This window comes from Bacillus rossius, chromosome 13 (genome assembly GCF_032445375.1).
Source record: "Bacillus rossius redtenbacheri isolate Brsri chromosome 13, Brsri_v3, whole genome shotgun sequence".
Classification (NCBI taxonomy): domain Eukaryota; kingdom Metazoa; phylum Arthropoda; class Insecta; order Phasmatodea; family Bacillidae; genus Bacillus; species Bacillus rossius.
Window position 1 is genome coordinate 34,935,802 of NC_086340.1, and position 14,022 is coordinate 34,949,823.

Below are 14,022 nucleotides of genomic sequence, written 5' to 3' on the forward strand. Positions count from 1 at the left end.
TTACTTATATTAGGTTAGGTTAGTAGCAACTTATTTAATATAAGCATAAGTGGTTCAGTGTGGGGTAACTGGGCCATACATGGACCCAGTTTCCCTGAATGTATGGCCCAGTTACCCCAAATCACTAAATATGATGGGGCAACTGGGTCATAACACTCCACAGACCTATAAAATGCACGATAGGTTAAAACACTATACGGAATGTTATTTTGACATTAACTGAGCTAAAATTTCTTACATTCGATTTTCACGAGATAAAAAAATACTTACCAAAAATTTTTGAATTCACCTTTGTAGAGACATGTTTTGCGATCACAAATACAAAAAACATTAGCAGCCATAAAACATTCTTCAATCAAGCTGGAGACCAAATGGCTGTTGTTTTGTATACTTCTGCTTACCAGTGTTGCCACAACAGAGTTCAATTTCCCTCTTATATGTTCAGGGAAAATCTGGGAGGGGATGGCCCAGTTACCCCATGGGCCCAGTTACACCAACTTACCTTATATGTTGACGTCGTACCGACCATGGCCTTTAAGCCCGTGCTCCGCACCGCCAGTACCGTATCCCGTTTTCGGAGCGCGCCCCTTGCCCAGCTGGATTGAGTCAGGCGAGCGCCTCGGGCGTGACCCCAATAGACAACAATCCTCATTAACAGTCACCGCGCCCACTGGCCTTAATTAAAATGCCCGTGACTATGAGCAAGTCAGAATAGGAGAAATCCCTCTAAAACAATTCACAGTGGGACAATATGTTAGTAAATTTACAGTCGCCAACTTGATGTCACAATTTAAATAATTAAATACATTAAAACCATTGTTAAGCCTTAAGCGCCCAATTACCAGGTGCTACATTTTTATTGGGCACCTGGAACATGTTTTAACTGGTCATAGAGTAAATTCAATTAATATAAGTTTTTTGACGCCGACTCACAAAGAAGAAAAAGTTTCTCTTCCTTGCGAGGCGGCCATGTCGGCAGTCTCCAACCACTCCGCGCCGGGAACAGACGTGTGTCCCTGGGCAGCGTCCAAGTTTTCTTTCTTTGATTATTTTATTCTGTACTAAATCTTTAAATTTAAACCTCTTATTAATTCATAGCTGCCCACGTCGACTCGGCGCGTATTTTACGGAACCGGGCCTATCCCGACCGTCTTCATCGTGATACCGCGCTGCAGATCGTATCACTCACGTAAGAGTTTCACCGAACTTAGGAGCCCGCTCATCGACCACTCCCCCCCCCCCACCAACACCCGTTAACTTTTGGCGCTGGCAGTCTCCAGCGAGCATCGACCCACGTCCCGCGAGATTGCCGCGGTAACCATTGTCATGTAGTGTTGTGTTTAGTGTTGGTGAGAATTTTTGTAGCGGGACTGAACCGCGGAGCGGACTTGTAGAGTGTACCGTGTACCAACATGGACCCCCGGTGAAACTCCCAAATTAAATGTATTCTCGCCAACTCGTATATCATTTTCCGTAATTCCCCGTCCTCCACACGGCCGAGCGGCCTTTACAGTCAAGGTAGAATCATTCAGGTTACATTCAAGCCGTGTACCTGGCGGGGCACGCGGGGGCAGAGTACCCACGACCCCACACCAACGGCCTAGCAGCCCACTAGCCTGGCGACCCTCCGGACAACAAGAGCATCGCGACGCCCGTAGCACCCGTCAGGTACCCCCCGGACCTTTCACAGAGGTCGGGTGACGGCAATTTTTCATCTAGCCGTGCTTATGAAAAACCTGAAACATTTGTATTGTAGGTGGTTAGATTGCACTCATGTTTAAGAACTTTTGATCATATACTTTTGCCATTTTATTTTTAACTTCAATTACAATATGAATATAGTTGCAACCTATCAGTTCTGCAGTAATTCGCCACAGCCTAAGTTTTGTCAGTGCAGGCCTCAGGATAGAACTTTATACACACGTGATTGCATCCTAACCTGTTCGCGCGCAACAGCAATGTGTTTAACCGATCGTGGAGTGACGGTCTGACGACAGACTCGGCCAGGAGTTGAATAAGTAAGTCTATCAAGCAGTAATAAAGTACAGTGTTTTCTCAGTCATTTTCCTTTTATTTCAAGGCATCCTGGGTGGCCTGAACAGCCCAGGTAGTTTAAGCTAACGACACATTCATGCATGCAGCTACAAGGTTGAATCCCGCCCCCCTGATATCATTTTCTATTCAATATTTATTCTAAACATAATCAGGCAACGAAAGTGCCTTCAATTCAAATATATTATACATTTAGATAAACAAACAAAAACTGTTAATACAATTTTTCTTAAAGCTATATTTATATTCTAAACCTGTTATTAAACAAAAGTTTTGTCAGTGACGAGATTTTCACTACAGCTACAGTTTTACCTTTACTCCTTTGTCCGAAATTAAAGTCTCTTTTACACTACCGATGTTCAGGAATTTGTGAGGAAGAACTGTATTATCAATAGTGTAATGCCAATTGTTTTTATTATTATTTCAAATTAATTCTGTCAGGAAGGTAGATTTAATTTTTCTGATGGTGATATGTACATTATCGACCATGATTGAATTCATTTTCTTCCACATCCGTCGTAGTTTCGTCCTGTAATCGATATGTAAATAAACATGTCTGCTTTGCATTTGAAAATGTATCTACCAGTCACAAGCAAACACTAAACTCATTACAACAAATAAAAATGATTCAGCACTTCACACAGAATATATGTAAGTTAAAATATACAAGGTTGACGAGAATCAGCCATTTTCCACATTGCGATCTAAACAACCAAATGCATGGGACATGTCTGCCATGGTCTTGACAAAAACGGTCCTATTCGTGTTTCATAAAATCTTTGTGACTATGAAACAATCTTATGCGATGGTGTTCTGAACAACGACTATGATACAGGAGAATGAACTCTCAGAAATAAGAAATACAGGATTATTATAAGATTGTCTCCGTCAAGACTGTCTTTGTTTGCGATTACTTGAGACTATCTCAAGTAATATCTATGGCACCCAAATATAAAAGAAATAATAAATAAAATAAATCATGTAAAAATTAATAACGAAGAAATCTGTAGTTAGTAACATTGAATTTCGGAACAGTTCGATAACTCTAGGTTTTTTTTTTATTTAATCGGAAGATGTTGTGTTGTTTTGATAAGTCTGTCAGGTTAGCAGAAGGAGTAACTAATTGTGACTTTTGAGCTTTTGCTTTATTTAATTGTATTATCGAAGAGGCTGTGAATTTTGTTTTGTTTGTAAATGCAATGAAGTTCGTTAAAAATAATAAATCGTATAGTAAATATTCGTGATGTCCTGCAATATTCAAGCATTTGCAGATTTGTATGATATTGACAGTTTGAAAACATATTTATTTACAGGGGATCATAATTCAGGTAATTTAATTTTTATGTTATTTAATATTCAGAGTTTAGTGTGAAGGCACTACTTAATGCTGTTAATTGTGGAATATATTGGGTTTTCTGTTAATTGATAGAAAAATTAATAAATTTGATTTTTTTTTTTTTGCAAATGTTTTCTTGATAATGCTGGAAAACTAAATAATTCCCAGCAAGTGTAACGCCGCGCTGCAAAAATTCTAAAATTCTACTAATGTACATAGTCGCTAGTCTATTTGGATGTAAAACATATTAAAGGGCAGAAGGAGGTATGACATGTGAGGAGTTGCTCAAACTATATAAAAATACATTTTTAAGGAATTCATGATGCAGATTAAATCTCCAGTTTAGGATGGGGCTAACGAAATAAACCTGGAGGTGTTGGGTTTAATGGATGGTGAGGCCCATGCATTGGTGGCTACGGCTACTGTCTAGCTGGCCATGCAACCTGATTTGTCACGTCTGTTTGGCCACTGTCAACAGTTTCAAATCTTAGGTCGCGTATTTTCCGGAAATTAATAATAAAATGCCAAAAATCATTTTTTTTAATTACTAGAGATATTGCTGTAATCACCCTGAAAACAGCATTTATATATTTGTATGTACTAGTTTCTGAGATACCATTGTTAATATTTTACTTTACAACATGTGTGTATTGATGTGGGTCTGTATGTTTATATTTTGGAGAACTTTAGTAAAATTGTGAGAATGGTTGATTAGTTTAGGTTAGCTACCTTAAAAGTTCTTTGAAAAATTGTGGATGTTTTGTTAGTTTAGTAAAGCTATATTAAAAATACTTTAAACTATTTTTAATGGTTGCTTAGGAATAACCAATTTAAGATGTAGCTAACGTGACTTTACAACTGAGGCACTGACATTGTAAAGCAGGTAAGTGCCATATTTCACCATATTGCCATTTCCCCAGGAAGAGATGGATCTACTGAAGATGCAAAAGTGAACATGAACCGAAAGTAGGTACCACAAATTTTTTAATAATACAACCAAATAAGTCAGTGTTAGTGAATTTATACTCCTCATTTGATGTTTCGTTTCCTGAAAAAAAAAAAAAAAAGAAGCATAAAATGGCACTTACATTTTCATTTTCAACACTGCTACTGTTCTCAAAATTTTATAGTATTTTTAATGTAGCTAACCTAACCTAATCAACCATGTACACTTTTTTTTTAAGTATTTTAAATGCAGCTCAACTATTCTTTAATTTCTCCATCACTTAAGTCTGTGAAAGATGATATGGACATCAACTTCGGTAAACTTCGGAACTGTTCAGACCTCTGAGTTGTCTTGTGTGAACTGCTTGTCACGCAACCTTGCAATTCCTAAGCAGCTATGAAAAATATTTTACAGTATATTTAATGTATCTATACTACCTAACCAACCGTCCACAATATTTTAAAGTATTTTTAATTGAGCTAACTACCATTCTCAAAAACGCAGCCTTGGAACTGAATGTTGTGAACGTTAGGTTTACTGATTCTGTGATTCTCCATCTATACATTAAAAAATGGCATTGGTTACATCGATGCATAGGTATTTTAATGTTAGCTATAAATGCTGATTTCTCAGAAATGAGTAGAAATTTATAGGTGCTGTTGTCAGGGTTGATAGAGGAATGTCTTTTGTGTTCAAAAAAAGTATTTTCAGAATTTTATTATTAATTTCTGGGGAAGGTGTGACATAATAATATTACCCTGATTTGTCTCGTGCTCTGCCACAGGACGCCAGAGAGATGGATGTGCCGTTCTTCTAGAACCTTCGTTGTCGATCTGGGAATCATTGTCTTACCATCCCGTGGAAACAAAACTTGTAGACCGTAGACCGTCAAGTGTAGCCGAGAGGAATATAAGCACTTGCCTCTAGTGGATGGGCACAAGGGTGAAAGCAGAAGGAATGGCGACAGAGAGTCAAAAGCACTATTTAAAGAACTCAAGTTCAATCATATTATAAGTTTTTCTTTTTATTCTTTTGGGCTGAGTAGTGTCTCGGCTCCAGATAGTGATGGCAATGTTGTTAGTCTTTACAACTAGTCTCACTGAAATGAGCCACAGCTATATGGCAATTTTTGGATGGTTTGTGAATGGTATAAAATAAATTTGATGACACTTAATTAGTAACTTGAGATGTACAGATCTAATAATTTAGAATGTTTGAAGCTCCAGGGAAATTGGGATTGGAAATCTAATATTAGTCGTTGATACAGTTAGAGATGTTAGTTTTCTGGAAAAGTAAGTTTTGGGAAATGTTCAGATTATTTACTGTAAAAGTTTCTGCAAAACCAGAAAATTTTCAGGGATGTACTTTCACAGGAAAAACACCAATTATATTAACATTTTTATACAAATGGAACCTAATAAAACATACTTTTAATCTTTCTTTACCATACAAGGGCTCATGTGACATTTGAGAATGCTATCCTCTACCAACTGATAGGAACAAAAAAAAATGTTTTTAAACAGTACCTCCCAATCTACAGATAATAAATTATTGTTTAACGAGAAGGCCTATCAATCTATCTTCAGTTGTGTTCATCTATGTTGGAAATGGAAAAAAGGAAAATTTTCCAGAAAAATAGGTGGTTAAATTTTTTTCAGATATTTTTCTCACTCACATTTATAGATGCAGTACTGCAGCTGGTGTTATGCCCAGGCTGGTGATATGCCCAGGCTGGGAGAGTGAAAGGAAATGGATTGATCTGAACTTCTAGTCAACATTAGAGATAATAGGTATAAACTGATAAGATGCCAACAGAGCACATGTCAACTTCCACAATGTTTCCCACTTGGAAAAAATCCTGGTTCGACCCCGTGGGGAACCGAACCTGCGGACCATTGGCTGGAAGTGTGTGATCTGACCAATCAACAGCCGTAGCCCCAACCTTGGGGATGACCGATTAAGTTTCAGAGTCTTGAACTCACCAAGATTTCAGGGAGGGGCGGGAGGTTGATCATTGTTGAATATAACTACGTGGTGTTTAGCCTGGTCTCGTACAAGATTGAGTTCGTTATAGATAGCAGCGCTCTGTGATGCAGATAAGGGAAATCAGAACAGGAATTGCCCACTGTCCGTTGTTTTGAACCATTTGTCTGGCGTGACTGGAAAACCATGATTGCCGGACTGTCATTTAAATTCATATCCTTTGGAATGTGATTCCGGTGATTGACACACTGCCTCCTTGCTCCATAATAATGTGGTCTTTCTGTTGGGTGTCTATCTCTCAGTGACATTTGTTTCACCAGACAAAATGCCGTAGTCTCGTGGGCAAAGGTACACATCTAATGTAAAGGGATAGGATTTTATGGTTTTATTTCCATGACAGTTTAGTTTTTAAAATGACAGATTTCTGTGTTATTGTTTTTATTTAATACACTTTCTTTATGCATAAAAAATTATTATTATTCAACTAATATTAAACAAATTATCCTTAATACTTATTTTACCAGAATTGATTGACACCTAATGCACTTATACAGTGAAATCATCAGTAATAAATTATGTGCCCTCATTAATGTAAAAACGGTGTACTGATGTAAGTTATTCAAGATCAAACAATATAATATTTTTTTTGCAATCAATTTAGGTCATACATTTTAGTACAAAATTAATGCTATATAAATTCCATTCAATGATTTTACCATGATAAAACATAAAATTTTTGTAATTTGAGTTGTTTTTTGTTAAAAGGCTGATTGATTTCATCTTTTTAGTTCAATTTTGGTGCAAAATGGTGTATCAACTGATTTTTTAGTGTTATGTACATATGTTGTATTGACATGCTTTAAGTACTATGTTTTTTTTAATAGAAAATCATCATATAATCGTTTTTGTCTCTACTAATGTAACGAAAGTTCACAAATTTTAGGGGAGAGTGGGGCACATTTGGAAAGTTGGAGCATTTACTGTAATGAAGTCTATACTACTTAGTGAAATCGCACAATATTATAGGATAATATTTCATGGATATTGGGCTACAAATTGAAATAAATATATGGGTTGAAATGTTTTAATTGAAGGCACATACATATACATGTTTCTGCACATACTGTAAATGCCCTAGTGTTCCCTGACACACAATAAAGTGATTAATAATAATTATTGGGCTACATAGTCTAATATTTATTGTTCAATGTACTAAAAAAAAAAATAATAATGATCACATTTATTTTGACTAAAACACTTGCAAAGGCAATAATAACTAATCTAAAAAAGTTCTAAAAAAACTAAAAGAGTGTGAGGAAAATTATGAGAACTTGCATAACACTAAAAAGTTACAGCATATAATTGATCGTAAAATTGTTTTTAACACTGTCACTTGGGTTTCACAAGATATTATAGAAATGCAAATCAATATCGACATTTTGATTGAATTAGCATGTGCTGTAGTGTTATTACTTTTGGTTTCAGAAATTTCAGTTCAATCTGTTTAGTGTTGATTAAGTCTTTATCTACCACAATGGGATAGACGAATCCATTACCTTTTTTTCACAAAAAATTCACTTAATATTGCCTATCAATAACTTTTTCAACCTCACTAACATAAAATTTTACAGATTTTTTTGTACAGTATTTTACTACTAAATAATTTCCCTCATTACTTAGTGTTGGATATTCCAGTAGTAGGATCATTAAGTAGTGGAATGAATTCTTCATCTGAAGCATCATTGTCAAATTCACTAACAGCATCTGATTCTTCTTCACAAGTAATGCTGTTAATGCTACATGAATCACCTGAGTCATCGTTAACCGTGGAACTTCTTTTCCCTGCATTCTAGACTTTTTTTGGTTTCCTGAACAATTTTTTTTGTTTCCTTCGTAGTTCATTCTTGTTCTTCAGTTTTAATTTTTTTTTTTCAGGAGTTTCAGTTAGAAATCTTCATTTTCCTGGTTTCTATTCATGTTTGATGGATTTTTTTCCTGAGCTGAGGGATATGGCTGGATTACTTCTGAGGAAAGTGGTAATGTCAAATTGTTTCAGCTCGTACTTGGAATTGGATCTTGTAGTATATTGATTTCTGGATTCTCCTGCTCATGCACCGTTGATTCTACTGCAGTAGGCCCTCTGGCAGGAAGCAATGTCATCTTCTGTGAAGACATTCCTGTCAAGATGGAGACAATACCACACTTTTTGAACCCAGAGCAAATATTCTCTATTGAGAAAGTCTTCTTATATGCTTTTTCTTTTAACCCTGCTATTTCATATATAGGCATTCGTTTGCTAGGATCAGCAGATAGCCAGTCATTGAAAGCAATTTTTCAGATAACTCTTAACTGGTCCATACACACATACATCAAGTGGTTGTAGTCGATGTGTGCAGTGAGAAGGGAAAGTGACAAAAATAATTCCATTCTCCCTGCAGAAAAGTACAGTTTCAAGACTTGTATGGCTTTCGTGATTGTCCAACGAAATTAATAATGGCTCATTTATAGTAGTACATTTGGAAGTGTTGAACATGCTTGTCAACTTCCAAAAATAAGGCTGCTGTCATCCAACCTGACCCTGATTTATTTGCTAAACCTAGGCTACCGCTTGGGGCATCTAAAAAAAATAGATTTATACTTTTGTAAAGTTTGGCCCTAAACTACGGCCAAACCAAACAACTTCCGCAACCCGCGACACAGTAAAAACTCCTATATTGCCCCGTACCGCGAGTGCAGGTAAACCCCGAAAAAATATTAACCCCAAACTAATGGCAGGCTTAAAAAATACTAATAAGATTACGAACAGTGAGAGGAGGCAGCAAGTTAAAAAAGACGCAAAATGTATATTGCAAAATTTAATAATAATATATATAAATATACCATGAAATCGTTTCATCACAAATCGGCGCATCCATCATAAAATACATACCCTATTACTACTTATAAAAAAATTTCTATATAATAAAACTAAATAAAAATACTTTAACAATTCCCCCCAAAAAAGTATAATTTGATCGTATACTTCGGAGATCCGTAATTTAAAGGTAATTACCAAAAATGCATTAAAAATATATAAGAACATATTAATAAATAACACATATAGATACGCACCGGGCGTAGCACTACTGTAAATACCAATTAACAGAATGAAATCTAACAAAAAATTGACCCACATTAGCATCCAAATCAATATATCAGTAATTTAGCTAATTACAAATTATGGGTTAACAAGCCCTTCTCAGTTATGTCATTTTCTAACGGTCGACGTCTTTTTTCTTCCACGTCTGGCAGGGATTGGATGAACAGGCTGAACGTAAAATCCCAGTTTGAAAGTTATTGGTCCGTTAATTTAATTCCCAAAAATCCACAAGTTAGTTTCGCACCAGGGGTCAAAGGGGTCAACGGGGCGGTGGCACTGCTGGCACTTACTTGCTTTTTTGACTTCGTGATGTCCCTTGCCATAACACGTTACCTTTGCTGCGGGTGATTGTACGGATATGACGAATCCTTCGCCATACCGTCTTGGAGTCTTGGCGCACTTAATTCATCCTTGGAAAATCCTCGCGACATTCACACACGCCAACCACTCGCTTTTCATCGTACCAACGCGTTCCTAATTATATATATATGAACCCCGTTCATATTCAAAAAGGAAAACTCGTATTCAGATGTTCGACCGGCAAGTCACTTCGACGTGGCACCTTCACCATGGCCAACCCGCGTTTTACTCACGTCCGTGCCCGCCCGGGCCACCAGGCGACTGCCGTTCGCCGCCTCCCCTGACGTCACACATTCAGCTGTTCACCTGCGCGCCGCCTAGCGCCGCGATTACCAAAATATTCGGTAGTGTCCTTGAACGTTCCAGACCAATTTAATAACTTAAAATCTTAAAATTAAAAATAATAAGACTGAACAAGAATTACAATTCCTTTTTTAAAACAAAATATAACAAACATATCCAAAATAACTCTTATTACCAGGGCATCCGAAAAGGTTAATAAAATAAGTTTACCAATTCTGCCAACCTAAACATTATCAAAGGTAGAGGCTGTAGCACACATGCTACACTTTGATCGAAGAAAAATGAAGACAGTGGGGTCATTCCATGTGAAATCAACCAATAAAAAAATTAATTTGGACCTTACCCCTTTAGATTTGAATGATTTTTGGTACACATGTTGTAGCCATGGGACAGTTGATAAATACAAAATTTTAAATTTTTTGGAGTAATAGTTTTTGAGTAATAGCCATTCAAAAATTAAAAAAAAAATACACATTTTTTTCAATATTTGGATACAGTAAAAAATATATAACTTCAAAACTATTAGGTCTAGAGAGCTCAAACCTGTTTTATTCTCTTTGTATTTAATGGGCTTTAACCTGATATATAACAAGGCTGTCATCCTTGAACTTCCATTTTTTTTTTTCCAAACAAATGAAAAAATATTTTTGAAAATCTCAAAAACACACCTTTTAATTTTTTTGGAAAAATATATGTTTTTTTGTATACTAATAGGCTACCTCTATACCAAGTTTCATAATGGACCAACAATGGACTTGTGTAAAAATAAATAAAGACTTAATAGTGCTTAAGCCAAAATTTACTGATAAATGTTGCCCAAGAGTGAGAATTTAAATTTAATTTTTTTTAAATACGAATTAAATCAAAGTTATATAACTGAATAATCGAATGTATACTTATTGAACTAATAAAGGAAAAATGTTGCTTATTGATTTAATATTTAAAAATTTTAATGTGTTTGTAATATCAGCCACTGCAATATTTCTAAAAAATAAATGCATAACTGAAGAAAAAAGCATAAAAGCTTTTTATACATATCTAAGATATACTTACACTAGCAGACCCGGCCATGCGTTGCTGTGGCTGAGTGATTTAGAAAGGATTTAAAAGAAAAAAATTAACACAGATTAACATAACGTTTTCAATTCTATTTTATTATTAAATACTCTGATTAACTTTACTTATAATAAATCACAGTTCATTTTATTAATAAATATTCTGATTAGTTCTAACTATAGTAAATCAATTCATTAATACTTACAAATTTGATGAACTCTGATTCTCTAGCTAATATTATTTGTTTTTTTTATTATATCTGTAGATTGACAGCTGAATATAGATATCAATAATTGTAAACACGTGAGAAAAAAAATCAAAAATAATACAAAAAAGTGAGATTACGTAGTACATTGATCAACGAAAATGTGCACAACATGGAGAAAAATAAAATTTAAATTGAAACGTAGCGCCATCTATGAGATATTTATGTCAGACAGTATAACAGTTGTCAGTAAAAAACTGATTTAAGGCGCCATCTGTTTGAGACTTATGAAACTTACGATTAATAACACCAATCAACATTGATAATCAGTTTATTATTAATTATAAATTATTAAGACCATTAATCGAAATAAAAACCATCCTATCTCTCAAGTTGGAAAAAATTACACATAAATGCCAATTTTCATCGAAATCGGGTTCACTTGGTGAAGAGTTCACTGGAAACAAACATCAGGACACTGGATTTATATATATGCTGTTTACTTACCAATTTTCAGGATGAAAGAGTATTTGAATTATTTCGCAAATAATTGTTAAGTTGTCATAATTACTAGAAAGTAAATGTCACAAATTGTATTAGTAAAGTAATATAGCAAGTTTATTTAATTTTGTTTTATACTTTTACTCAATCTTGATATCTTAAAAAAAATTTCTAAGGCATGTGATGACACACTAATTTCAGTTTTACTTAACGTGTACTCTTCCAGTTGCTGTCACAGGATTTCCTACTCCTAGAATAGAATTACTGGGTACTGTTAGTATGTCATTTGGTTTGGGGTAAAAAAATTAAGGAGATGGCCCCATAGGATGTAAAAAGCTAACTGTAAATTCATTTTCACCATTTTTTTGAAGAATACAAGCAAGCCACCATGATTTGTTGTAGACTACTGTAACATATCCAGAGTCAATTTTCTGTAAATCTGTAGGTGTTAAGTAATCAACTTTTGTTACAATTTCTGTCACACTTTGTTCACTTGATGAGAATGACTTTGTGAGAAGACGATTTTCAGAAATCGGTATAAACGTATGCAGTTTTTGAGTACCTTCAATTGCTTTTGAATTGTTGAATCTCGGAAAAAGTTTCTTTTCAGCTGCATCCTAATCATCAGCTGTGCAGTATTCAAAGTCTATACCCGGAATATTGTGATTGGCAAACTCAAAAAGCTGCTTTGGTATAAGTATTTGGTCATTGTATGGTCTTTGTAAACTAGCTTTGGAAGCTAGTCTTTTAACTGTGCCACCTAATCCGTTGCAGGCACTCTTGCCGTGTGATATAGCGAAGAACTGCCATTCTGCTTCTACTTTAAATCATTCTTGTGTAGGCACTAGTTTAAAAAATTCTTTCTATTTTTATACTGTGCAGCACTGCCATCAGAAAAGTGATTTTTCTTCAAATGGTAGTGTATCTTTCAGTATTTGTATAATTTTTCTTTGAAAAGCATAGAATGTATTGTATTGTGTTGCAAACACTCTGAAATGAACACATACTCCACATGTAGTTTTTCTTGCCACTTATAATATACAATAAATGGGTGCAGTATGGCTTGGCTGCTCGTCCAGTGATATGATTGTACTTCGTCCTGCAATACAAATGAATAATTTTCTGCAAAGTCACAGTTAACGATAACCTCACCTTCCGCCAGATTTTTCCGTATATTCTAAGTAGCAATCTTTCTGTTGTAATGCAATAAATGAATGGGTTTTCAGTTTTAAGAGACTTTCTATAAAATATTCTATGAAATCATCAATTTCTTTCACAACTTTTTCCATCATACATCTGTCTACTGTCACCCATTGCTTGTATGTCACCTCATCAATTACCTCGTTTTTAAATATCTCAGCCAATGCTTCTTTCAGGTATGCTGTCCCTGGACACTTGATGCATTCATTCATGTAACAATGAGGGGCTGGAGGGTTACACATAACTTTTGCTAGAAAAGTGTGATATGGTTTAAGAGGTGATCCATATAAATAAAAATTGTTTATCCCTGAACCAGCTATCATCAATTTGACATTTTGATGCACAGTACACACACATACTGTGTGAGTTCCTATTTTACCAGCTAAAATACAAATTTTAGGTCTTAACTCACACAATTTTGAGAATCCAATTCGTTGAGTTTGATGTTTTTCTTTAAAAGCTTGATAAATTTCATTCAAGTTAGCTAATAGGTACTAAATGCTTTTGCACTTGAATTTTCAATCCTTTGTTCCTGATTGTAATGCAATCTTTTTTACCAGGCATAATTCTACTTATGTCATCCTTGTGCAGATATAACACACACTAATAATAATATGACGACAGACAACTGTTATGCGGGATTGGAGTGACCCAAACGTAAACAAACACCTCGTTTGTTTACAAACACAGGACTGACTGAATGGTAGATGATATTTGTCAATACAGTAAGTCCTCGGTTTACGTCGGGGTTACGTTCCTGAAAACCGCGACGTAAATAGAAACGACGTAAAATGAGCCATGTTTCATGCCACCGGCCGGCCACGGCCCAAGGTCGGCCGGAAGCGCTGGCATACAGACGTGACAACGGGCAATTCTATCAGCAAATGACAACCGACAGCGTGGGAAACAAGTCCAACTAGTACTTCTCAGCTTTATAGAAT

General features: G+C 35.4%; 1 protein-coding gene across 2 annotated transcripts in view; it reads left to right on the plus strand.

Moving 5' to 3' along the window:
* The first annotated feature begins 488 nt into the window (after positions 1–488).
* The window catches only part of LOC134538445 (rab3 GTPase-activating protein non-catalytic subunit), a 154,922-nt gene continuing 141,388 nt past the window's right edge, over positions 489–14,022 (plus strand). For both annotated transcript variants that reach the window (XM_063379772.1, XM_063379773.1), the window contains exon 1: positions 489–3,380. In XM_063379772.1, the coding sequence (XP_063235842.1) occupies positions 3,296–3,380 (85 nt within the window). In that variant the 5' untranslated portion in view covers positions 489–3,295. The remainder of the gene's footprint in view (positions 3,381–14,022) is intronic.